This window comes from Callorhinus ursinus, unplaced genomic scaffold (genome assembly GCF_003265705.2).
Source record: "Callorhinus ursinus isolate GAN/ISIS: 27379988/994484 unplaced genomic scaffold, GSC_fseal_2.0 scaffold52, whole genome shotgun sequence".
In the NCBI taxonomy this organism is placed as follows: domain Eukaryota; kingdom Metazoa; phylum Chordata; class Mammalia; order Carnivora; family Otariidae; genus Callorhinus; species Callorhinus ursinus.
The window spans coordinates 524,982-552,247 of record NW_027397114.1 but is presented as its reverse complement, the minus strand read 5'-3'; the positions used below and the strand labels follow the sequence as shown (position 1 = coordinate 552,247).

At 36.4% G+C, this 27,266-nt stretch overlaps 1 protein-coding gene across 3 annotated transcripts in view; it reads left to right on the top strand.

Moving 5' to 3' along the window:
* STXBP4 (syntaxin binding protein 4) overlaps positions 1-27,266 on the top strand; it is a 226,608-nt gene that overhangs the window by 24,324 nt on the left and 175,018 nt on the right. For all 3 annotated transcript variants that reach the window (XM_073883697.1, XM_073883698.1, XM_025859411.2), the window contains exons 5-9: positions 2,767-2,873; positions 3,300-3,519; positions 4,497-4,575; positions 17,657-17,751; positions 25,105-25,201. In XM_073883697.1, the coding sequence (XP_073739798.1) occupies positions 2,767-2,873; positions 3,300-3,519; positions 4,497-4,575; positions 17,657-17,751; positions 25,105-25,201 (598 nt within the window). The remainder of the gene's footprint in view (positions 1-2,766; positions 2,874-3,299; positions 3,520-4,496; positions 4,576-17,656; positions 17,752-25,104; positions 25,202-27,266) is intronic.

Genomic DNA, 27,266 nt, shown 5'->3' with positions numbered 1-27,266 from the left:
CTCTACCTACTGAGCCAACCAGGCGCCCCTCTTTTCTTTTTTATAATGTGATAGTTGACACATGTAAATGAAGCATAATAATAGAATGAACACCTGTGAATCTGCTTAGAATTCACCACTTGACTTAAAAAGTAGAAAGTCTTCAGTGCTACTGAGGCATTCCTGATCACATCCCCCACATTCCCCACCCTTCCTCCTGGAAATAAGCACCCTGGGATTTTGTTCATTCTCCCAATTATTAACCTTATCTTTTTGCCTGTGGCAAAAAGGTTGTTTCTCTTGTTTGTTGCCAATTCATCTTAACTTTGAGTAGATAACTGTCCTGAAACTAAAATTTTCACATATTAAATTGTAAGCTAATGTATGTGAGTGTCGAAGTATGTCTGGGTAGAGTTGATTTAAATGCATATGTAACCAAACTCTGTAATAAGGTTTGGGCCCAGCGATATAGAACTGTGTTTACAAAATTTTACAAAATCAGCTTTCTCATGTTACTGAACATGTAGGGTCCATATGGTGGATACTCTCTCCATACTGCTTAATCTTTTCCAGCATGACTATTATGTTTTACTCCTCATACATTAATCAGTGGAAGGGGGAAAAAAATCGCTTGTGAATATAGCAATTGTGTTATGTTCTCTGACTTTGCTAGTTATATTTATAAAATATAAATTTCCAAATTTTATGTATTTTATAAAATCAAATTTCCTTTTAAGTTTAATTTTTTATTTTTTTTATTTTTTTTTAAGATTTTATTTATTTATTTGAGAGAGAGAGAGAATGAGAGAGAGAGAGTACGAGAGGGAAGAGGGTCAGAGGGAGAAGCAGACTCCCTGCTGAGCAGGGAGCCCGATGCGGGACTCGATCCCGGGACTCCAGGATCATGACCTGAGCCGAAGGCAGTCGCTTAACCAACTGAGCCACCCAGGCGCCCTTAAGTTTAATTTTTTAAATAATGTTTGTAATTTAGAAGGGTCATAGAGTCATTATGCATTTGGATGATAGTGTCTTTTACATAGTATTTGAAATAACTTTTTTTGATATTTTATGTTTATTTATCTTCCTGTGTACTCAGTATTCAATGTAAGAGATAGCAGTGTCTTTTTATTTTTATTTAAGATTTGTTTATTTGAGGGGGGGGACCAGGGGGAGGGGCAAAGGAAGAGGGAGTCTTAAGCAGACTCCACACTGAGTGTGGAGCCAAATGTGGGGCTTGGTCTCATGACCCCAAGATCACGACCTGAACCAAAACCAAGAGTGGGGTGCTTGACTGACTGTGCCGCCCAGGTGTCCCTCAATAGTTATTTTTGTTTTTTAAAAAGACACTTAGGGGGCACCTGGGTGGCACAGTCAGTCAAGTTTCTGACCTTGTTTTCCACCCAGGTCATGATCTCAGGGTCATGTGATCCAGCCCTGTTGGGCTCCCGCTCAGTGTGGAATCTTCTTGAGATTCTTTTCCCCTCTGCTATTCCCCCGCCCCTCATGCTCTCTCTCTAAAATAAATAAATAATTTTTAAAAATTTGTTTTTTTTTAAAAACTATTGTTATTTAGTTGTAAAGTAACCATAAATCACCATTATTGCATGTGATTAAGTTCAGATCAAAGATCAGTTATCCAAGGGATATATCTTAAATATGACTTTGAAGAAAGATATTTCCTTGAATTTGTGGAATTTACTTAAATGCCATTGGGGTGAAAATCCAGCTTTTTAACCATTATAAGCTTCTTCCCCAGTTACATAAATATTGCTTTCTGTCTTTGTGTAAATGATAATTGAGACAAGTCTTAGGAACTGAAAATGAAGAGCGCTCATTCTTCTTTTCCAGTTTGAATTGAGAAAAAAAGACAGGTGAAGACTGGGAAACTTGCCTAACAAATCCATTAAATCTTGTAATCAGTAGGCTCTGTCTGATCCAGTTAGGCTGGTTACAGCCAGAGCCAGGTCTTAGCAGACAGTGTAAGGAAGCTGGTTATAAGTGGTCATCTTTAGTAGGACTTGACTAAAGATGTATGTACAGGCAGCCCAGCTACGCCTGAGTCACAGGCAGTCCAGCAGATCCAGTAGAGAGCTGAAATAGAATCAATATAATTAAGATCTTTGACTGAATTTTTAGAAGTCTTACTGTGGAATCAACCTTACCAATTTTGTGGGATGAGAGATGTAGGAATGCTTAGAAACTAAAGTGAATGAGCCTTATATTCTGAAATATTCTAGAATTACTTTATCACAGAATCAGAGCTGTATCTGTCTCATAGTACCAATCTTTTTTTAAGACTTTATTTATTTGAGAGAGAGATAGAGCAAGCACGAGAGGGTGGAGAGAGAGGGACAAGCAGACTTCCCCCCGAGCAGGGAGCCCATCACGGGGCTGGAGCCCATCACGGGGCTCGATCCCAGAACCCTGGGATCATGACCTGAGCCAAAGGCAGATGCTTAACCAACAGAGCCACCCAGGCACCCCAGTACCAAGCTTTTAAAATCGGTCTTTTCCTGCTGTACTGGGCTATGTCTTCAGGATTCCTTAGTGTGCAAATTGAGCTTGCATATACATGAACATATTTCATTCATGCATGTAAGCAAACCAGGCTTTAGTCAAAACTTTTTGCAATTGAGGTTTTTTGTCCAACATTTTCTTTTTACTCCTTCTTTAAGAGACTGTTCCCTAAAATTTTTCTTTGGTTTAGTTGCATCAATTAGTTGTTTTTGTTTTTTTTTTAAACACCATCATTATTAGTTTCTTTATATATATTACTACTTTTGTTAGGATGGACGTTTGAAGCCAGGAGATCAACTTGTCTCAATAAACAAGGAATCTCTGATTGGTGTATCCTTTGAAGAAGCGAAAAGCATAATTACCAGAGCCAAGTTGAGGTAACTTATCCTATCCATAAGATAGAATGAGTTAATTAGCATGTCTTCTCAAAAACAGTAATTTAAGAGATTTAAATACTTTAGATCCTAAAAGAAACATATATATTTTATTTTTTATTTATTTATTCATTTATTTAGTTTTAGAGGGAACATGCATGTGAGCTGGGGTGGGGGAGGGCAGAGGGAGAGGAAGAGAGAGAATCTCAAGCAGACTCCCCGCTGAGCAGCAGAACCCAACATGGGGCTCAATCTCACAACCCTGAGATTGTGACCTGAGCTGAAATCAAGAGTCAGACGCTTAACCAACCAAGCCACCCAGGCACCCCCTAAATTTAGTATACTTTAATAATATTTGAAACATTATCTTAAAATTTAGTTGCACTGTATCCACACTATGTCCATAAAGTGATTTCTTTTTAATGCTAGGTCAGAATCTGCTTGGGAGATAGCATTCATAAGACAAAAATCTGATGGCAGTCATCTAGAAATTCCATCTTGTACATCTTTTTTACAAGCTTCTGGAGAATATGGACCTCAAGTCTCGACATTTAGCCTTCTTCCTTCTCCCCCTGAAATACTAATTCCAAAGACCTCATCCACTCCCGAAACCACAGATACCATTTTATCTTCTTTTAGGATCAATCAGGTAATCTTATACTTCTCTGTATAGTTATGCAGTCCCTAAATCCCTTATCTGTTTTTATGTTTGTTTTATACAATAGAATTATAATTTTGGTAGTACAGTTTTTTAACAGATTGGTAATTCCTTGAAAGTTCTTTTTTTCTGTTTAATATTTTTATACTGTGCTATCAATAATACAGTTTTTCAAGTCAGTGTGTCTTTTGTCCAGAAAGTCATGATCAGGAATGGCCTCACAGAGATATGCCTAGTTGTCACTCAAAACTGTGTTAGGAATGTCATATTTATTTTCAGAAAGTCTCTGATATGGTTTAATGTATTCTTATTTCTGTTTCCTGCTTGACTGAAGACAGGCAGTCTTCCTTTTTGTTTTTTAGCTTTTTTCCTGCACAGTGAGGCTAATCCTAATTAGCCGGTGTAGGTGGATATGGTTCCCTCACATGTGCATAGTTCACCCCAGTAGACTCACACAGAGGGGGCAGTTTCTACATCAAAATCGACAGTTAATTACTAATTGCTACAGTGCCCTAACAAATCAAAGTTATAAAATAGAGCATATACTCTTAAAGTCTATGTTAGCTATGAAACAAAATAGGAGCTCAGGTAGGCTTTCAGTCAATGGAATAAAATTCGTCAAAGGCAATTTCAGTTTCAGGGACCTGCTAATAAGATACAGAGTGTAAGATTTTCTGTCAGCCCCTTATACTTTTTTTATTTGGGGTTATAATACCTTTTCAAAGATAAGGTGCATGGCCTTATATTTTATTGTCCTTGGACATGGTAGAGCTGAAAGCAGTTGTTACCTTTAATTCTGAAATGCTTTGTTTATAGAGATAAATATACCAAAATTTTAGAGATCTCGTATTTTTTGGACCGCTGCTTTAATCTCTTAAACCATTTTTTTTATGTTAACGTGAGCTTCTAGTCTGGTCTTTGACCTACTTTAGAAAATGACATTTTATTTTCTTTCTTTTCTTTCATAGATAAAAACTGGATACAAGAAAACAGAACAGACTCCAATCACTTCTTTGGAAAATAGCCCTACGGATATGTCTAATACTGGTAAATGCACATTTAATTCCTCTTTACTGTTATTTCTTTCAATTACTCTTTCTCAATGAGGAGTACATAATGTGATTTAATAGACTTTAAAGAAGGATGCATTATGCCTTTTTTGCTTCAATGGATAAAAGAGTAAAATGAATGTATTGTGCAATGGTCCCTGTTAGATTATGTCTTTTATTAGAAATTTTCCTGAACAAAGGGTTGAAATTTTAAGATGTATTATCATAACGGTGTCTATGAAGCTGTAATAATCAGTGAACTGTTGAAATCAAATAATGTAAACTCTTCTTTAAATCAAGATTAGGTTGCCTTTTCCTTTTAGGGAAATACCAGTGAGGTTTATTAAATGCACCTTTCAGAGAAATTATAGATGGGAGCATAACTTAAGAAAAGAAATATATTTGGGCGCCTGGGTGGCTCAGTTGGTTAAGCGACTGCCTTCGGCTCAGGTCATGATCCTGGAGTCCCGGGGTCAAGTCCCGCATCAGGCTCCCTGCTCAGCAGGGAGTCTGCTTCTCCCTCTAACCCTCTTCCCTCTTGTGCTCTCTATCTCTCATTCTCTCTCTCAAATAAATAAATAAAATCTTTAAAAAAAAAAAGAAAAGAAATATGTTTTTTTAAGAAGAGATTGTATAGATGTTAATTTAAAAGAAAAGCAGTATTATGAATTGAATAGTATTAGTTATAATTACCATGAAATGATTTGCTGACTTTTTAAAACAATAAAGTATTAATTGTGTCACCCATAAAAAAATAATTTTTATCAAACTGTGAAATATCTATTAGTGACTCCATTATCAAGAAAAAGCTTTCCCTTTAAATTATCTCCAAAAATGAAGTACAATATCAATCAAAAACCAATGCTTATAAAAAAGTTAATTACATATGTCTAAAAATTATAATACAAATTTTTACCTGTATATTTTAATTTTTAATAGCATTAATCTAGATCAGAATTGCATAATAAGGACAGATTAGCATAAATTACATACTATCTCATTCCATTTGGGCTGCTATAACAAAACACCACAGACTGGGTAGATTATAAACAAAAGACATGTATTTCTAACAGTTCTGGTCGCTGGAAATCCAGGATCATGGTGATACCATGGTCCCGGTGAGAGCTTTCTTAAGGTTGCAGATTTCCCATCCTGTCCTCACATGGAGACCTGTCTGGTCTCTTCAATCAGAGCACTAATCCCATTCAGGAGGGCTCCACCCTCATGACCTCAGCTCCTCCTAAAAGCCCCATCTCCGAATACCATCATCTTGGGGATTAGGATTTCGACATCTGTATTTGGGGAGGACACATTCAGACCACAACACACAGGCACCACACTTAACAGGAATTTATAGTGGATTTCATAATAGTTTCCTCTAATAGTTTGGAGCAGTGTTTACCAGTGGGTTGGTAGCAATCTCAAATTATATGCCCTTTTACTTAGTGGGGTTCCTTGACTCTTAGAAACATTATTAGTATTATCCTCTTATGTATATAATTTCCATTCTCTTCATGTATTATTTTTTTCTTTATTTTTTATATTTTTATGTTAATCACCATACATTACATCATTAGTTTTTGATGTAGTGTTCCATGATTCATTGTTTGTGCATAACACCCAGTGCTCCACACAGAACGTGCCCTCTTTAATACCCATCACCAAGCTAACTCATCCCACCAACCTCCTACCTGCTAGAACCCTCAGTTTGTTTTTCAGAGTCCATCGTCTCTCATGGTTCGTCTCCCCCTCCGATTTACCCCCCTTCATTCTTCCCCTCCTGCTATCTTTTTTTTTTCATAACATATATTGCATTGTTTCAGAGGTACAGAGCAGTGATTCAAGAGTCTTGCACAATTCACAGCGCTCACCATAGCACATACCCTCCCCAATGTCTATCACCCAGCCACCCCATCCCTCCCACACCCTCACCACTCCAGCAACCCTCCATTTGTTTCCTGAGATTAAGAATTCCTCATATCAGTGAGGTCATATGATACATGTCTTTCTCTGATGGACTTATTTCACTCACCGTCCAGTTCCATCCACGTCGTTGCAAATGGCAAGATCTCATTCCTTTTGATGGCTGCATAATATTCCATTGTGTATATATACCACAACTTCTTTATCCATTCATCTGTCGATGGACATCTTAGCTCTTTCCACAGTTTGGCTATTGTGGACATTGCTGCTACAAACATTGGGGTGCACGTACTCCTTCAGATCCCTACATTTGTATCTTTGGGGTAAATACCCAGTAGTGCAATTGCTGGATCGTATGGTAGCTCTATTTTCAACTGTTTGAGGAACCTCCACACTGTTTTCCAGAGGGGTTGCACCAGCTTGCATTCCCACCAGCACTGTAGGAGGGTTCCCCATTCTCCACATCCCCACCAACATCTGTCGTTTCCTGACTTGTTAATTTTAGCCATTCTGACTGGTATGAGGTGGTATCTCATTGAGGTGTTGATTTGGATTTCCTGATGCCGAACGATGTTGAGCACTTTTTCATGTGTCTGTTGGCCATTTGGATGTCTTCTTTGGAAAAATGTCTGTGCATGTCTTCTGCCCATTTTTTGATTGGATTATTTGTTCTTTGGGTGTTGAGTTTGATAAGTTCTTTATAGATTTTGGATACTAGCCCTTTATCTGATATATCATTTGAAAATATTTTCTCCCATTCTGTTAGTTGTCTTTTGGTTTTGTGGACTGTTTCTTTTGCTGTGCAAGAGCTTTTTATCTTGATGAAATCCCAATAGTTCATTTTGGCCCTGGCTTCCCTTGCCTTTAGCGATGTTTCTAGGAAGAAGATGCTGTGGCTGAGGTCGAAGAGGTTACTGCCTGTGTTCTCCTTTAGGATTTTGATGGACTCCTGTCTCACGTTTAGGTCTTTCAACCATTTGGAGTCTATTTTTGTGTGTGGTGTAAGGCAATGGTCCAGTTTCATTCTTCTGCATGTGGCTGTCCAATTTTCCCAACACCATTTGTTGAAGAGACTGTCTTTATTCCAATGGACATTCTTTCCCACTTTGTCAAAGATGAGTTGACCATAGAGTTGAGGGTCCACTTCTGGGCTCTCTATTCTGTTCCATTGATCTATGTGTCTGTTTTTGTGCCAGTACCATACCATCTTGATGATGACAGCTTTGTAATATAGCTGGAAGTCTGGAATTGTGATGCCGCCAGCTTTGCTTTTCTTTTTCAATATTCCTCTGGCTTTTCGGGGTCTCTTCTGGTTCCATACAAATTTTCGGATTATTTGTTCCATTTCTTTGACAAAAGTGGATGGTATTTTGATGGGGATTGCATTGAATGTGTAGATTGCTCTAGGTAGCATTGACATCTTCACAATGTTGGTTCTTCCAATCCATGAGCATGGAACGTTTTTCCATTTCTTTGTGTCTTCCTCAATTTCTTTCATGAGTATTTTATAGTTTTCTGAGTACAGATCCTTTGCCTCTTTGGTTAAATTTATTCCTAGGTATCTTATGGTTTTGGGTGCCATTGTAAATGAGATCGACTCCTTAATTTGTCTCTCTTCTGTCTTGTTGTTGGTGTATAGAAATGCAACTGATTTCTTTGCATTGATTTTATATCCTGCCACTTGACTGAATTCCTGTATGAGTTCTAGCAGTTTTGGGGTGGAGTCTTTTGGGTTTTCCACATACAGTATCATATCATCTGCAAAGAGTGAGAGTTTGACTTCCTCTTTGCCGATTTGGATGCCTTTGATTTCTTTTTGTTGTCTGATTGCTGTGGCTAGGACTTCTAATACTCTGTTGAATAGCAGTGGTGAGAGTGGACATCCCTGCCGCGTTCCTGACCTCAGGGGGAAAGCTCTCAGCTTTTCCCCATTGAGAATGATATTTGCTGTAGGTTTTTCATAGATGGCTTTTATGATATTGAGGTATGTACCCTCTATCCCTATACTCTGAAGAGTTTTGATCAAGAAAGGATGCTGTACTTTGTCAAATGCTTTTTCTACATCTCTTGAGAGGGTCTTATAATTCTTGTTCTTTCTTTTGTTAATATATGGTATCACGTTGATTGATTTGCGGATGTTCAACCAACCTTGCAGTCCAGGGATAAATCCCACTTGGCCATGGTGAATAATCCTTATAGTGTACTGTTGGATCCTATTGGCTAGTATTTTGGTGAGAATTTTTGCATCCATGTTCATCAAGGATATTGGTCTGTAATTCTCCTTTTGGATGCGGTCTTTGTCTGGTTTTGGGATCAAGGTAATGGTGGCCTCATAAAACGAGTTTGGGGGGTGCCTGGGTGGCTCAGATGGTTAAGCATCTGCCTTCGGCTCAGGTCATGATCCCAGGGTCCTGGGATCGAGCCCCGCATTGGGCTACCTGCTCCGCGGGGAGACTGCTTCTCCCTCTCCCTCTACTGCTCCCCCTGTTTGTGCTCTCTCGCTCTCTATCAAATAAATAAATAAAATCTTTAAAAAAAATTAAAAAAAACGAGTTTGGAAGTTTTCGTTCCATTTCTATTTTTTGGAACAGTTTCAGGAGACTAGGTATTAATTTTTCTTGAAATGTTTGGTAGAATTCCCCTGGGAAGCCATCTGGCCCTGGGCTTTTGTTTGTTGGGAGATTTTTGATGACTGCTTCAATTTCCTTAGTGGTTATAGGTCCGTTCAGGTTTTCTATATCTTCCTGGTTCAATTTTGGTAGTTGATACATCTCTAGGAATGCATCCATTTCTTCCAGGTTATCTAATTTGCTGGCATAGACTTGCTCATAATATGTTCTTATAATTGTTTGTATTTCTTTGATGTTGGTTGTGATCTCTCCTCTTTTTCATGATTTTGTTGATTTGGGTCATTTCTCTTTTCTTTCTGATAAGTCTGGCCAGGGGTTTATCAATCTTGTTAATTCTTTCAAAGAACCAGCTCCTAGTTTCGTTGATCTGTTCTGTTCTTTTGGTTTCTAGTTCATTGATTTCTGCTCTGATCTTGATTATTTCTCTTCTCCTGCTGGGTTATGCTTTATTTGCTGTTTTTTCTCTAGCTCCTTTTGGTGTAGGGTTAGGTTGTGTATTTGACACCTTTCTTGTTTCTTGAGAAAGGCTTGTATTGCTATATACTTTCCTATCAGGACTGCCTTTGCTGTATCCCAAAGATTTTGAACAGTTGTGTTTTCATTTTCATTGGTTTCCATGAATTTTTTTTATTCTTCTTTAATTTCCTGGTTGACCCATTCATTCCTTAGTAGGATGCTCTTTAGCCCCCATGTATTTGAGTTCTTTCCGACTTTCCTCTTGTGATTGAGTTCTAGTTTCAAAGCATTGTAGTCTGAAAATACGCAGGGAGTAATCCCAATCTTTTGGTACCAGTTGAGACCTGATTTGTGACCTAGGATGTGATCCATTCTGGAGAATGTTCCATGGGCACTAGAGAAGAATGTGTATTCCGTTGCTTTGGGATGGAATGTTCTGAATATGTCTGCGAAGTCCATTTGGTCCAGTGTGTCATTTAAAGTCTTTATTTCCTTGTTGATCTTTTGCTTAGAGGATCTGTCCATTTCAGTCAGGGGAGTGTTAAAGTCCCCCACTATTATTGTATTGTTGTCAATGTGTTTCTTTGCTTTTGTTATTAATTGCCTTATAAAATTGGCTGCTCCCATGTTAGGGGCATAGATATTTACAACTGTTAGATCTTCTTGTTGGATAGACCCTTTAAGTAGAATATAATGTTCTTCCTCATCTCTTATTACAGTCTTCATTTTAAAATCTAATTTGTCTGATATAAGGATTGCCACCCCAGCTTTCTTTTGGCGTCCATTAGCATGGTAAATGGTTTTCCACCCCCTCACTTTCAATCTGGGGGTGTCTTTGGGTCTAAAATGAGTCTCTTGCAGACAGCATATGGATGGGTCTTGTTTTTTAATCTAATCTGATAGCCTGTGTCTTTTGATTGGGGCATTTAGCCCATTTACATTCAGAGTAACTATTGAAACATATGAATTTAGTGCCATTGTATTGCCTGTAAGGTGACTGTTACAATATACTGTCTGTGTTCCTTTCTGATCTATGCTGGTTTTAGGCTCTCTCTTTGCTTAGAGGACCCCTTTCAGTATTTCTTGTAGGGCTGATTTCGTGTTTGCAAATTCCTTTAGTTTTTGTTGTCCTGGAAGCTTTTTATCTCTCCTTCTATTTTCAATGACAGCCTAGCTGGATATAGTATTCTTGGCCGCATATTTTTCTCGTTTAGTGCTTTGAAGATATCTTGCCAGTCCTTTCTGGCCTGCCAGGTCTCTGTGGATAGGGCTGTTGACAGTCTAATGTTTCTACCATTGTAGGTTACATATCTCTTCTCCCGAGCTGCTTTCAAGATTTTCTCTTTGTCTCTGAGACTTGTAAGTTTTACTATTAGATGTCGGGGTGTTGACCTATTTTTACTGATTTTGAGAGGGGTTCTCTCCGCCTCCTGGATTTTGATGCCTGTTTCCTTCCTCACATTAGGGACGTTCTCTGCTATTATTTGCTTCAATATACCTTTTGCCCCTCTCTCTCTCTCTTCTTCTTCTAGGATCCCAATTATTCTAATGTTGTTTCGTCTTATGGTATCGTTAATCTCTCGATTTCTGCCCTCGTAATCCAGTAGTTGTTTATCTCTCTTTTTCTCAGCTCTTTATTTTCCATCATTTGGTCTTCTATGTCTCTGATTCTCTCTTCTGCCTCTTTTATCCTAGCAGTTAGTGCCCCCATTTTTGATTACACCTCATGAATAGCCTTTTTGATTTCGACTTGGTTAGATTTTAGTTCTTTTATTTCTCCAGAAAGGGTTTCTCTAATAACTTCCATGCTTTTTTCAAGCCCAGCTAGTATCTTTAAAATCATCATTCTGAACTCTAGGTCCGACATCGTACTAATGTCCATATTGAGTAGGTCCCTGGCAGACGGTACTACCTCTTCTTTTTGTTGAGGTGATTTTTTCTGTCTTGTCATTTTGTCCAGAGGAGAAATCATGAATGAGAGAACAAAATGCTAACAGGTTCACAACGTCCTCAGCAAATATAATCTAAACAAATCAGAAAAGACTTGAAACCAGGGGAAAAGAAAGGGAAAGAAAGAAAAAAGAAAGAGGGAATAAAAGAAAAAGAAAAAGATAAAAACAAACAAAAACAGAACAAAACAAAACAAAAAACAGAATATGATCACATATGATCAGGCTAGTGCATAGATCAGTGCCACACACTAGATTTTGGGTGTATTTTGGTCTGTTAGAAGAAAGTGCCTCCTAAAAATTTAAAGAAAGAAAGACTTATATATGTACAAAATAAGGGTTGATACAATGAACGGATGGAAGATGACTGTAAAGATGAAAATTATAAAAAATTTTAAAAAAGGAATTGATAAGGTGCTTGAAAAAAGAAGAGGATTAAAAAAAACAGAAAGAAAGAAAAAAAAAGGGGGAGAAAATGTGATCAGGCAGGAGATTGGAACAAAGCCATACACTAGAGATTTAGGGTATACTTTGATATGTTAGAAGAAACTCTATCTCAAAGTTTTAAAGAGAGAACAACTTACATATATATGCCAAATTAAGGGTAACTACTATGAAGGGATAAATTATGACTCTGAAAATGAAAAATAAAACTGTTTTTTTTAAAAAAGGGATTGATAAGATTTTGGTTGAAAAAGGGAAAAAGAAAAATTTTAAAAAAAGTTAAAAAAATTAACTTTGAAAGACTAATGAATCATGATAAATAAGCCATGAATTGTATGTGCAGTATTCCCCGAGCGCTGGAGTTCTCCCGTTCTCATTGATCAGTAAACTTGGTCTTGGCTTGCTGGCTCTTCGTGCTGATCTTCTGGGGGAGGGGCCTGTTGCCGTGGTTCCCAAATGTCTTTGCTGGAGGCAGAATTGCCCCGCCCTTGTCGGTCGGGGCTAAGCAATCTGCTTGGGTTTGCTTTTGGGAGCTTTTGTTCCTTGCAAGCTCTGGTACAGCTTTGGAGGACGAGAGTGAAAATGGTGGCCTCTCAATCTCCACCCAGAGGAGCCGAGAACTCGGGGCCCCGCTCCTCAGTGCGCCCCCAGAGAAAAGTAGTCACTCCCATCTCCCTGGTCTCCGGCCACACTACGTGCTCACCCGGCCTGTGACTGAGCGTTTCTATCTCTGGCACCCGACCCCGAGTGGAATCTCCAAACCTAGCAGATCCTTGTGGTGCGCTCCTGCGCTGCTCCTCCTGGGGGAGGAAGGGGAGTCTCCCCGGATCTGCCGCTTGTTGGGTCCCTGCTGGAGGAGCAGTGGCCCGACTGGGCCGCGGATCACAGTTTATGGCAACCCCAAGCTGAGAGCCCGCGCCTCGGCTCCGTGTCTGCAGCCGGCTTCTCTGCTCCAATACCTGGGAGCTCTGCCGCACTCAGGCACCCCCGGTCTTTCTGTGACCCCGAGGGTCCTGAGACCCCACTGTCCCGTGAGGATTCCACCCCCCACTTAGCCACTGGAGCGACGTCCCTCAGTGGAGCCGACTTCTAAACGTTCCGATTTTGTGCTCCGCGGCTCTAGCACTTGCCAGAAGTGGCTGACGGAGACCCCCTCCCCCGCTGTCTATCCTCCCGAATATCGCCTCGGATTCACTTCTCCGCACGTCCTACCTTCCAGAAGGTGGTCACTTTTCTGTTCAGAGAGTTGTTGCTATTCTTTTCTTCGATCTCCTGTTGAGTTCGTAGGTGTTCAGAATGGTTTGATCCCTATCCAGCTGAATTCCTGAGACCAGACGAAATCCAGGTCTCCTACTCCTCCGCCATCTTGCTCCGCCCCCGTCTTGATGTATTGTTTTTATGTTAAACTGTGAACACACGTGAAGAAGAAAAGATATATAAATAAAAGAAGCAAACAATAGTGAGGATACCTTTATGTTTTTAATTTTTAAAGTAATTGGACTGTTCATTGCCTCTCTTAGGCTTTTATTAATTCAGGAAGCACTTCCTAAGCATGTCATGTACATAGAAAACATAGGTTAGTAGCAGTTATGAAGGAATTAGGATATTTTCTATGAGATTCTTAATAGTCTATGGTGAAATAAAACATGGGGTTAAAAAAAAACCTTCATTATTCAGATTAGAAAACATATATGTTTGTGTTTATTTTATTGAATAACTACAGTTTGTGGTGTTCTGTGTTAACTAGGGCAGGGTGTGGGTGGTTTCTGTACTCAAAGGAACATACTATCTTGTCACAGATAGTATGAAGACATGAACAAAGTGGATAAGGAAAGAAGTGGCCTGAGTGTGGTGTAGTGAGGGCACAGGCTCTGAATGCAAATGTAGAGGTTCATTTCTTTACTTCCAACTTACTAGCTGTGTAACCTTGAAATAGTTGTGTCATGGGTCTTTATGCATATTAAATGTGATGCATATCAAGCACTTAGCATTGTAATTGGTACGTAGCATAAGCTCAGTAAATTTTGTTATTATTATTAATGTTACAGAACCCACTGACTAGAGTGTAGTTCAAATAATATTTCAGGGGATTATTTTAGAGCAGAAACAAAAGTTCCCATACTTTAATTCAATTTTGCATCCTCCCCTGCCCCCCAAATTAGTACATAGTAAAGAATTTGTCACAACATGCAGAAATTTCTTAGCAAAGATCAGACATCATCCAGATCTTGAAAGAAGTGGTAAACATCAATTGACAGATGAAGGAGATCTTCCTAAGTGAAGGAAGCACCATGAGCAAAAGCACAGAAGAAAGGATGAGCTAGATGTCAGGTGACCCTAGGAGGCAGATCTGATTAGAGTAAAGAGATCCCAGAATAATGAATAAAATGAGGTAAGTTCACATCAGTGACTAAAAGAAACAGTGCTATATTTTGTAATAGAAAATGATTTAATGAAAATATATTTGAGTGAGCTGTATGAAAAGTAAATATTAAAATACAATTAAAATAGAACATTTTTCTAGAGTAGTGTTAGCATTGAGTCAGTCCTATTTTTTTATTTTCACATAAGTGTAGTAGGCCAGATATTTTTGGGGAGGGTGGAAAAAAATCAACTCTAAATTATCTCTAAGTAGCTTATATACCGTATGGTTTTTCTGTTATAAGCACTTAATTATAGATTGTTCCTAAATTAGATCCTTAACTGCCACATCTAAACTCCTCTAGCTAGTTGGTATTTATTCGAAAAATGTAAACAAGTTTTAATGTTAACCTCAATAAAAAAACTGAATTGAAGCAAATCTACCCATGTTCCCATCTCAAAATTATTCCAAAGTGTAAAACTGGTTAGAATTTTAAAAATCCACATAATACTTGAACATGTTTTTAAAAACTATTATATGAATTTCTTATTTCAGAACTCAGAGTCGTTTACTATTGCTATAAGCTAACTAACACATGAGCTTGTAAATGAGCTAAAAGCATGCTAAAGACATTCCTAAAAAAATAAGTCAAGAATTATTGCATGAAGAAATATTATCATTACTTTAACTTTACCAGAACACAAACTGTAATCCTCCCACACTAAGGTTTTATAAATGAAACAAAAGAGTGATGGGGGGAAAATATCCATGGAGGGTTCATGGTATAAAATGGTTTTGATCCTGCCCTCTTAAAACATTGCCTTTTTTCCCCTAAAAAGAGGAATAGGAGAGAAGATCCAAGAGAATAATAAGCTATACTTTGAAAATCCTCACTCCCCAGAAAGGAGCAAATCAAGAGCTTGAGGCCAGAATTGAGAGATGTCACCAGCAAATGGGGAAAGCTGCCTGTCTATGAGCAGCTTTTCAGGTCAAGCTACTCTGAATCACCAAAGCTTCCCGGATTTATGCACAAATCCTCCTAAGGTTTTGGCTCAAAGGTATAGGTTTAGGAGAAGGTTGGCTGAAAGAAAGTGAGATTTTGTTAAGCCATGATTGCGTATTGTTAAATGGGGGGGCTAGTGTAAATTTACATTAAATCTCCTGTTTAAATATGTCTCTTTGTTAATATTGACAATATTCTAGGGGTGCATGGGTGGCTCGGGGGTTAAGCATATGACTTTCAGTCTCAGCTCAGGTCTTTATCTCAGGGTCGCCCCGTGTTGGGCTCCACACTGGGCATGGAGCCTACTTAAACACAAACAATATTCTATAAGTGTTCATAGTAGTTTTCTATGATTCTTTATTTTACCTTTACAGTTCCTGTAAGGTGCACTATTTTATTCTAACTACTTTACAGATGAGAAAACATGATGAAAGATACTGACAACATTTAGGAATAATGGCTTTGTGAGTTACAAAAGACTAGAATCCTGACATGGTCACTTACTAGCTATGTGATCATAGGCTAGTTTCTTTACCTTTTTGGGCCTTGATCTCTCCATCTTTGGGATGGGAATAATAACACCTATGTCATTATGGCTATAGTAAAGCTTAATGAGCTTATCTATATGAAGTACTTAGTGCATTGCCTGGCTAAAAGTAAGCGTAAATAAGAGCTGATCTGCTGTTATTTCCACTGTTACACATAGCAAATTTTTATGCTTAGGTGTAGGAATACATAAGTGAGAATGCATGTCTCAGTGTGTGCGGATGCTCTGTGTGTGTCCCTCTTCCTCCCTGTCCCTCCCATCCTCTAGCCCTTCCACATACTTACACTTGAATTGAGTAATTCACTCCCAGGAGTAGGATTATTGGTGTGAAATCATGAATAAGCTAGCTTGGGTACAACCTAGTAGTGCTCTCATTCCTTAAGTGCAGGTCAGGCACCAAGCTGAAGGTCATTGACAAGCCTTGCAAATCCAGACATTAAAAATGAAAAATAAAGTTTGACTTCCCTGCTCTTTGGTCTTCTATACCACTCTACTCCATGCTGATCTTTTGTGCCACACTGTAGGTTTGGCACAGAATTTCTCTTAAGAGAAAAAAAGAAAAAAAAAATATATATATACACACTATTTTTTGTCTCATGGCTAACAATTAGGTATCATGATGACAAAAGAGACTTTGATGCTTTTATCAGAATTGTAAAAATTCTATTATACTAAAATCACTCTTTTTCAAGGTTTGATTCCATTTGAAGCTAAAAGTCAGTAACCATTTTTTTTTATGATCTTGACACCTATAAGCTATATTCAAGATTTTACATAGAATGTTAAGGATGTGTTAAAGGTTTAGAGGAAGACTATTTATTTTCATATGCGCTTCTTATGTTCTTAAGAAAGAGAATGCAAATCATTTTGTACTTAGAGACAGATGCTCTGAGAAATTAAAAAAAAATTAAAACACTGCATAAAGATGTGACATTTCAAAAAGTTTTTTCTCTTCCTCTTGTTTCTATGTAGAACTAGTAAAATACCATTTAGAAGTGTATTTAGAATAGTGACAATTTATATAGAAGGATTGACATGAATTACAGGAATTTGTTTTACAAACTTTGGCATATTAAAACAAATAATTTTTCAAGGTCTAATCCCTTGTGGCATTTGGTCTCTTATTCATGCAGCAAGGACAAAGGCTCATCTGAATAATCAGTGTAGATTAAGAAGGTGTTGGGGTGGGTGAGGGGTGTATGAAACTCAACTCTTGGAAGTCCCTCTATGCTCCTTGAAATATAACCTTAATGTAAAGTAAGAAATGGGATTTTGGATTCCAGAAGTTCCTAGTCTGTATCATACTTTATGTGCAAACTTGAAACAGTTTGCGTTTATGAGTTTTTCCATAGTACCTACAGAACTCATGTAACAAAACCACTTTTGCCAAAGACATATCACAATCTTTTTGCATTCCTAACATGATTTTACTTACTTTGGAAGAAAAAAGACTTCACTTTACAATTAGTAAGGCATTGTGATGATGGGGTAGTGGTAGGATGTATGTTTGTCTTTTAAATTAATATTTCCATGGGATTTAATACATAATTGGCCATTCTTTTTATATCTTTTAGTGCTCAAGTGAAGCTGATTTATATAATACATTTTAGATTTAAAGAAAAAAAATCATGAAAACAAAAGTGAAAACTGCCAACTGATTAGCCAGAATTATATTTGAACAGCAGGAGCCCAGAACATATCCTGTCAAATGAAAAGTTCTATTCCAATTAAATTTCCAATTAACGTGCACCCTGTTGTCTCTTAGATATTGCCCCTGCATGGACTGATAATTATGGACCACAAGGAAAGAAGATTTCCCTAAATCCCTCTGTTCGCCTTAAGGCAGAGAAACTGGAAATGGTAAATACTTTAAATTTCCATTTTTCTTCTATAAAACAACAGTAAGGAAGTATTCTCATTCTTTGAGAGGATAAAGGAAGAACTGGAGCTATTACTTTCTTGGAGAATTACTTATTTGCAATTGAATGGCAGTTTGAGTTTTAATTATTTATGTTTGAGTTGAGCAGCCAACTCACTAGAAGAAAATAGAAAAACCGTCTGGAACCTAAATTGACACCAAATTAATCAGTTTCCTCCTGTGTAAAAATAAAAACAAATGTGATGTTTCACAATGTAAATCAAAGGAAACAGGGAATGAATTATGACCAAGTATGTGGAATAGCAGTAAGTGGAAGGAGGTAATACTCAGATTATTCAACTTTTTAAAAAGCACAAGGAAACTAAATCCTAAAGAACAAAATAGTCAGGTCCTCACTAAATATAAAGAAGATGGTAGCAATGTACTAAGAGGCACCAAAAATTAGTTCTGGGGAGAGTGAAGTATTGAGAGCTTCTGTATGTAGAAGAAACATAAGGTTATTAAAAAGGAAGAATTAAAATTAGAAAAGCGTTTTAGAGCTTTTCCTATCAGGTGACCTGGGAACTCACAGCAAAAATGTGCTGTCTTCTTTTAAATATAAAAATGGATATAGTTACTGTACTCCACAGCCTCTACTTTCCTATCAGTTTTCGTGGATAATGATTTTTTTACATTTTAGGGAGAGTTGAAAATGCACAGTACATACACATTGCATTTATTCCCATATTCATACATTTGCATGCATGGTCCTATACCAAATACTTTTTCCAGAGTCAATTTGAATCTTACCCAGTGTTCACATCCTAACTCAATTCCAATCCCTGTGTCCAGATTTTGCTAACTATTATAGTTTGAGCCAGTATTGCCTTATTTTCACATCTGTAGCACTTAATATCATTTTGTGGTGCTGTACAGTTTTTTGTGTATTTTGTTTTGACAACAAGATAAAGTTTCTTCACGACAATATCTAGTACACCTACCACTATTTAAACACCTCATTAAGCTTTCTTATGAATTAGGTACTTAGATACTGCCTTTAGATTTTCAAAATCCTGAGTCTCTTTTGCTAACTTGTACTCTCTTTTTATTGGTGGCTAAAATGTAAGTTCTGGCTGATGCCAAGGTTTACAATCAGTTAATATTAGTATTTTTTTAAAAAAAAGAATATTTAAGATATAAAAACATCTATAAATATCTAAAAAATAAATAAGTTATTGTATTTTAATGACATTGCTTTTAATACACGTTTCTAAACATCCAAGATTTAATACTATTTCTCTGCGTAAGGAGAAAGTTATCCAGCTGATGACTTTATTTGGCAGCCTTTGTTTCTTTATTCGATTTAAGTTTTCCTAGCACATGATTTTTTTAAAAATCTAATTAATTGTCTTAGATATGAAAATCATCTAAATTTGTATTGATTCTAAGAAATTTGGGTTGTTTGACTATTGAATCAGAATTTCCAGGGTTTGGTCCTCCTTTTAGCCTAAACAAATTATTTTTCTGGAAAAATAAAATGGCAGTTTTACAGCAAAGGCAACCCACATTCTGTGTTAACTCATCTCTCACTTTTATTCAAAGTATATTTAGTGACTTTATTTAGTAGAGCATTCTTTGTTTTTAGAGTATGAAACAGCATCTTATTTAATAAGAATTTTTTTTTCCAAAATCCAAATTAGCTCCTATCTTCCCAAATATTTGCTAAGCTTCTCTCCCTTTTTTGTTTGGTTATATAATAATGTAATTATATTTGTATTATTCTATTTGAAACAGGTCCTATTTCAGTTGCTACTTTGTAGAAAGATTCAATTTTATTATCCATTATATTTTTAACATATTTACTATTCAGTAACACATAAGGCCAATGTGATCAAATATTTAAAATGAAATAAAATTATCTTTTTCCTTTATATTCTATAAATATATTGCATATAGCATCTAGGAAATTTGTGTTATAATAAGATTTCACAAGGAAAAGGTGTTCACTAATCATGAGGTTATTAAGTAATTAGCCTACTCAGTACAGTTTTTAAGAAAGACAGAGAAGTTAGAATTTACTGAAGGAAATTACCTGTCAAGACGTGTGTGTGTGTGTGTGTGTGTGTGTGTGTGTGTGGCATTGTCTTCATGAAATCCTCTATGTTTTACTAGGCTAAGTAGACAATTTTGTATCAGGATATACTGGAATATTCAACTACTTATTTGGCAATTCCTTGTTGAAAAATGGATTGCCTCTTTCTATGAATACTCTGAAGATGATTTAATATACAGATATTTTAAAATAATTTTACCATAGTTATTTACAGTGCTGTATTTTTTAAAGCATTTTTACGAGTACTCATTTAATCCTAATGTTAAACTTGTAAGTAGGCTTTGTAAACACAGCAAATAGGTATACAGTTTATTAGTTGGCTTAAAGACCAAGAATTATTGTACTTCTCTTCTATCTGTATTTTTGTACCTGAGAAAGATGCTTTGGGATACAGATGCCATTTCGCTGATATTTACTTTACCTCTTGCCATTTCTGTAACATTTGAAGAAAGGTGTAGTGAGCAATGACATGCCCTGTGTCTGATTACAGTTAATGAGATGTTCTTTGTATTAGGTTAGGAAGTATGTGACAAATATTGTAAAGAAGTGACATTTTTAAAATTCATCATTCAGACATTAGAAAGAGTTAAGGACATTTATTTGTCCAATTAAAAAATTTGCATTTTGATTAAGGTTAAAAGATGATGTTAATTATTCAAGAAATTTTTGGAACTTGTTTTTTGACCAAAAATAAATTATTTCCCATTTAAATTTATGAGTTTACCTCACTGACATGCTGTATTCATCTAGAGTAAATTTCTTAAGTGTGACTCCAGATCAAGTTCCATTGTAGCTGATTGCATTTTATAATTTTATTATTACTTAGTATAATAATAGTCACATATTACATACCTTCTGTGACAGGTGTTTTGTTTGCATTACTTTTGTGAAATTGTTTTTATTTCTATGAAAACATCAGTCATACACAGAATGATTATATTGTACATGTACAGTTTAAAGAATAATAAACATACCTGTACCACCACCCAGCTAAGAATCAGAATTTTTGACATTGCCTATGTGTTTCTTCTTGATCATATACACCTCTCCCTCTCCCCAAAAGACAATCTGTTCTAAATTTCAAGTTTATCATTTATATGCTTTTTTTTTTTTTTTGAGAAAGAGGAGCAGGAGGGGCAGAGAGAAAGAGAGAGAGAGAATCTTAAGCAGGCTCCACGCCAAGCACGGAACTTGATCTCACAACCCTGAGATCATGACCTGAGCCGAAATCAAGTGTTGGATGCTTAACCGACTGAGCCACGCAGATGCCCCATCATATATATTTATAAAAACATGAAATAATGGTATGCAAACATGCCTGGGAACTGTCCTTAAAGAACTCCATAAAAAGAATATGAAAAAGTAAAAAGTTATGCTAAAAACTGGGAGAAAATATTTGTAATACACATAACATATAAAATATTACTATCCAAAATATTTTTAAAAGTCCTACAGTCAATCAGAAAAGACCCACCAGTACTTCTCCTGAGTATGCACCCTAAAGAAAATTGTACCGAGGGCGCCTGAGTGGCTCAGTTGGTTAAGCGACTGCCTTCGGCTCAGGTCATGATCGTGGAGTCCCGGGATCGAGTCCGACATCAGGCTCCCTGCTCAGCAGGGAGTTTGCTTCTCCCTCTGACCCTCTTCCCTCTCGTGCTCTCTGTCTCTCATTCTCTCTCTCTCAAATAAATAAATAAAATCTTTAAAAAAAATTGTAACCATGTGCTAGAGTAGATGTGTACAAGAATGTTCATTGTTGCATTGCCAGTAAGCAGAAAACCCCAGTGTGCTGGAGGATAGATGAATAAATTGTGACATATTCATCTAATCAGGTATTTATCAGTGGAAGTGAATGTGCTGATGTTACAATAGCATATAACAATACAGATGAATGATGAGACCATACTGTAGGGTGAAAAAAAGCAAGTTTCAGAATTCTGACTATCTGCAGCATTTTTATGAAGCTAAAACATAGCAAAACAAAATAACACATTAGGGATACCTATGTATGTGACCAACCATCTTAAAATTAGTTTTATGGGAATAATAATCCCACATTTCAGTAGTAGTGGTTAGGTTACCTCTTGAGTAGGACAGGAGTATGTGACATGAATTCAGCACTATTGTAATTCTTAAATGGATTCATGGAATTTTTATTTTATTGTCCTGCTTTAAAACATGTATATCTGTTACATATTTGTTTTTAGCATATGTCAAATATTATATAATAAAATACTCAGGAATATTAAACCAAATGTATGACAGGTATCACCTCTTGGGAAAAGCTCAAAAGGGACTTTTATAATGTTTTGTTATGTTCAAAATTTGAAGTATATATACTTGAATGCTAAGGCACTATTACATCAGTTTTGAAAAGCATGCAAAAGATGCAAAAATGTACAGAATAGAAAGCTATGATATATTGATAATATTTTAAAAACATATAATACCATATAGTATAATTATTGTAAATAAATACATAATCTATGTATATTTACTATTTAGGTGCTATATTCATAGAAAAAATTTAGAAAATTATACACCAAACTATTAATAGTGCTTGTCTCTGGAGCAGTAGTTCTCAAGGATGGGGGTGCTTTTTTTTTTTTTTTTTGGCCTCAGGGGACATTTGGCAATGTCTAGAGACATTTTTTTGTTTTCATATTTGGGAGGATGCCACCAAATTAGTAATCACTAGCAAAAAAATACTTCTCAAAACTGTCTGTGAAAATTTAAAACATATTGCTAAGTGATTTGTGAGTCAAAAACATCACTAATAAACATGTAAAAGAACTTTAATCTCACTTGTAACTAAGGGAATTTAACAAACAACGTCCAGTTCATATTCAACATATTGACAAAATTTAAAGTGTGAAAACAACAAATGCTCTTAAGAATGGACAAAAATAGATCTTATATGCTACTGGTGTGTGTAAGTTGCTACAACCAGTTTGGAGAGTAATTTTACAATATCTAAAGTGACAATATATACATACAATACATATGATTCAGCATTTCTTCTAGGAATATACTGTAGAGAAATTTTCACACCTCCATACAAGGAAATATGTGTAATTATTTGTAATAAAAAAATAAGTTGGAGTAACGATAAAAGCCCATCAGAGGATGTAGAATTTGCATTCATACAGTGGGATACCATTTAAAGTTAAGTCAACTAGTTTCACAGACAAGAATATTGAGCAATTATGAAATCATAACACTGAGGTAAAAATAAAAATAATTTGTGAATAAATAATTTGTAAATTTATATATAATAATGTTTGTAGTATACTATTGATGTAAAATTTTAAGTGCACAGGAGTACATAACATTAGGGAATACACGTAGTAATGGTATCAGATCATGGACAGGAAGCATACACCAACCTTAGGATAGTGGTTCCTGCCGAGGAACAATAGAGAAAACTTTCAACCAAGTCTGTAATGTTTATTTCTTAAAAATATATATAATTTCAAGCAAATACCAATGAATATTTGAGTACATGGATGTTCTTTGTATTATTCTGTGTGTGTGTGTGTGTGTGTGTGTGTGTGTGTGTGTGTGTGTGTGTGTTTGGAACATTTTTATAACCAAAGGGAAAGAACACCAAAAGTTAAGAGCAATTATTCCACATTATACAGGCAAATACTTATGACGGTGTAGACAGAGCAGGCAGATGATGCTTAGCTAGGCTCTAGAATCACTCTTTAATGAATCTATGAATCTTTCCTAATCTCCATTCTCCTGTCTCCTCTTCTCACTGTGCCTGGCCACCTATACATTAACTGGTATGTTTTTGCCTCGGTATATCCTATACACACTTGTATTAAATTACATATTGCACTAGTTACACTTATTTACATGCTGTTCTCACCCTAGGGACCATAACTGTTTGTGGGTAGCTGTATCTTCTTTGTGTTCCCTTTGCATAGTGTAGTGCTTGAAATAGTAAGCACTAAATGAATATTTGGTGAATGAAATGATAAATGAGCAGATTGCAAAGGAGGGAGAAATTTATAAGGAACAATTACCAATATTGAACTTTACCTACTTTTTAGTTTTGATGGTATTGACACAAAATACATTCTTGCCAGAATCCAGTAATAGGCCATCCAGTCAGGTTTTGCTATTCAGATTAGGTTTTGCTATATATAACTGGAGAACCTAAAATAACAGTGGTTTCCATTAGAAATTTATTTCTTTCACACCAAAAAGAAGCCTTAAAATATGTAATCCAGGGCTGGCATGGGAGCTCTACTGTGTCAGGGACACATGCTCTATCTTTCTGCTCCATCATCTTTATTGAAGTAGCTTATGAACCAAGATGACTACTTGAATTCTGGTATTCTCTCCTTTCGTCCTTCCTTCTTCCCACCCCTCCTTCCTTCCATCTTTTTTCTTTTTAAATTAAGCCCAAAGAGAGAAAGAAAAAAACAAGAATAGCCTACACTTACTTTTGAAAGCCGTCCCAGATATTCACCTTCAATATCCTTGGCCAGTACATAGTCAGTCCCATGGCTTCAAGCCCCAAAGTGGGCTGGGAAATACCTTTTAGCTGGATGGCAGTGTTTCTAGCTAAAATTTGTGGTTCTGTTATTCAAGAACAGAAAGAAAATGAACATAGGAATACAACAAGCCATCTCTGAATTTTTAATCTGCTACGGGTACTAAAAGAAGGTAGAGAAAAGAAAAACAAAAGAGGAAGAGAGGCGGGTTCCAGAGAAAGCTTTCTATTTTACTATTTGTGTAAGCCTGCCATAAATAAGCTAAAATTAGAATATTTCGTGTTTAACCCAATTCCTATCAAGTTTAGTTTTGGTCTCACATATATTAACAAAATATCTGTGCTTTGTAGTGCTACTTATAGAAATTAATGTTTAATCTGATCTAATAGAATTTCCTTGCTATTCTTTCTTCTGCCATATCACATATTTTAAACTAAGAAATTAAGTTTTGATTCTAGGGCTATGCTTATAAATTTGGCCTCAGCCAAAGTGCTGGTCTTGCAAAAAAGAAAAAAAAAAGAAACCACAAAAAATCTGAGGTGGTAGTAGAATCAGGAAGCTAATATTTTATAGAAAATTAATCCATAAATAGTCAACAGACTTTCTCTGGGCATGTAATTCTGGTCCCTGTTCCTGATATTGATTCTTTTCACTGGGTTGTAAATTAAAGTTATAATGAAAAGTTTTATTCTTTGGAGATTTGAAACATTACTTCACATGAGTTCTTTTCCTTCCAGGCTTTAGATTATCTTGGAATTCAGCCCACAAAGGAACAACATCAAGCCCTGAGGCAGCAAGTGCAAGTAGACCCAAAGGGGACAGTGTCTTTTGGAGGTAATATTAAGTTTTATCGTGTTGTGTCATCACAGAAACTTGGTGGGAGAGTTATGGTGACCTATTTTCACTAGGAGTGCGTCTTCTTTGGAAGGAGGGAGGGGAAAAATAAGACCACATCTATTTCAAGTTTCTTAATCAGTACCCTAAAATGTCTTCTAGAATTACCAGCCTGGCTGGTCAGCAGAAAGGAGACTTCCCTGGCATCTTCCAGCTCTAAAATATCATCATTCTATCCTACTTTTTTGTTTTTTATTTATTGCATAAGTATTTCTTTAGTAATAACAAAAGAAACAATATAAAATATAAAAGTTCTAATTCCAGTGCTGTGAAATTTCATACTTTTTTCCGGCTAATATGACAGAATAAATATTTTTATGATGCTGTATAATTCTTATTAAAGTTAGCATAGTATTGACATACTTAGTTGATGTACTATAATATTAAGCCTTTCTACTTTGGGGAATTTTGATGGTTTCTCATGACTGATACTATAAATAAGTCTGTGTTTAACATCGTAGTTTTTTTTCCTTCTTTTTCTTAGGATAAATTCCCACAAGTGGTTTAAACTTTTGATAGGTATTGATAAGTTGTTTTCAAGAGACATTTTACATATGCATTTATTCTGCCACTAGTGATGTTTGAATATAACAGTTTTTTATATAGTTGATAGCGTTCAGTATTTAATTTTTTTCTTATACAATAAATGCAACATTGTATCATTTTTATTTTTTTTAACATTGTATCATTTTTAAAGGATTTGTATTGCTAAAGAAATTCACTTTTTAGTTTCACAGTGATGGAGAAAATATACATTTGCTTTCCTCTGCTTTTGAAAATCACCCCAAATAGTAAGGAGAACAAAAAAACAGAATTGCGTGTATTAACCCAAACCATGATATATAAGGATAGAATATGGATGAGGAGAGTAAATGAATTAGTGAGTGGAGGCAAAAAAGCCCAAGTGTCTAAAGTGATGGGGGAAACACAATGGGAAACAAGCTGAAAAGGCTTAAGAATTAAAAGTATCAGGTATTTCTGAAGGCTGGGTGTAGGCGGGGCATTTCAAATAGGGTTGTTAGAAATCTGTATAAGAAGTTTTTATCTAGGCTGTTACCTGCCCCCTCTCAAGCAGCCAGAATATAACAGTCCCTTATACCTACAAAGAAAGAAGTGTATTCTCTTGAGAAATTAAACCGGAGAGCTTCTGAACCTATAGTTGCCAGCAGTCAGGGAATTTGGAGGAGTGCGTGGTTAGTTATCACAACGCACACCCAGATTGCTCGGTGAACCTTGCAGTCATGTTCATACTCTATAGGCAAGAGGTTGTAAGATTCTCACTGAAGAAGCTGCCCCAAAATGTCAGTTGGACCCCTGATTGCTCTGTAGTGAAACCAGATGACAAGGCAATTTATGTACACAAAATTTCCAATCAGTATCTTGGTGGTGATTCTTCTTAAATATGAACTTAATAGCCATGGGTCACCAGACATTTGGAGAAATTCTCCAACATAAAATATAAGAGCCCAAAACTGACAAAGAAAAAAACAAGGACCCTGAAAAAGGAGGAATAATGCAAAAGCAGGAGAGAACTTCAGACAAATCTGAAGTTCTCTCAACAAATGAACATCTTTGAAAAGGTCAGCAAAGATAAGGCATCCAAGAAATAAAGAATAGGATATTGTAGAATAGGAACCATCAGAGAATACAGAAAAGGATCTTTGGAAATAAAAATATAATAGCTAAAATTTAAAAATTTGAAGATACATAGATGAATTGGGTCACACTCATGTTTGAAGAAGCTTAGAGTTTGCTAGCCAGCATCAGGCAGTCTTTTTTGTTGTTGTTAAGATTTTATTTATTTATTTGACAGAGAGCGAGCACAAGCAGGGAAAGCAGTAGAGGGAAAGGGAAAAGCAGGCTCCCTGCTGAGCAGGGAGCCCTATGCAGGACTCAATCCCAGGACCCTGGGATCATGACCTGAGCCTAGGGTGTCTACTTAACTGACTGAGCCACCCAGGCACTCCAGCATTAGGCAGTCTTAATTAACAGTTGCTAAGAGTAT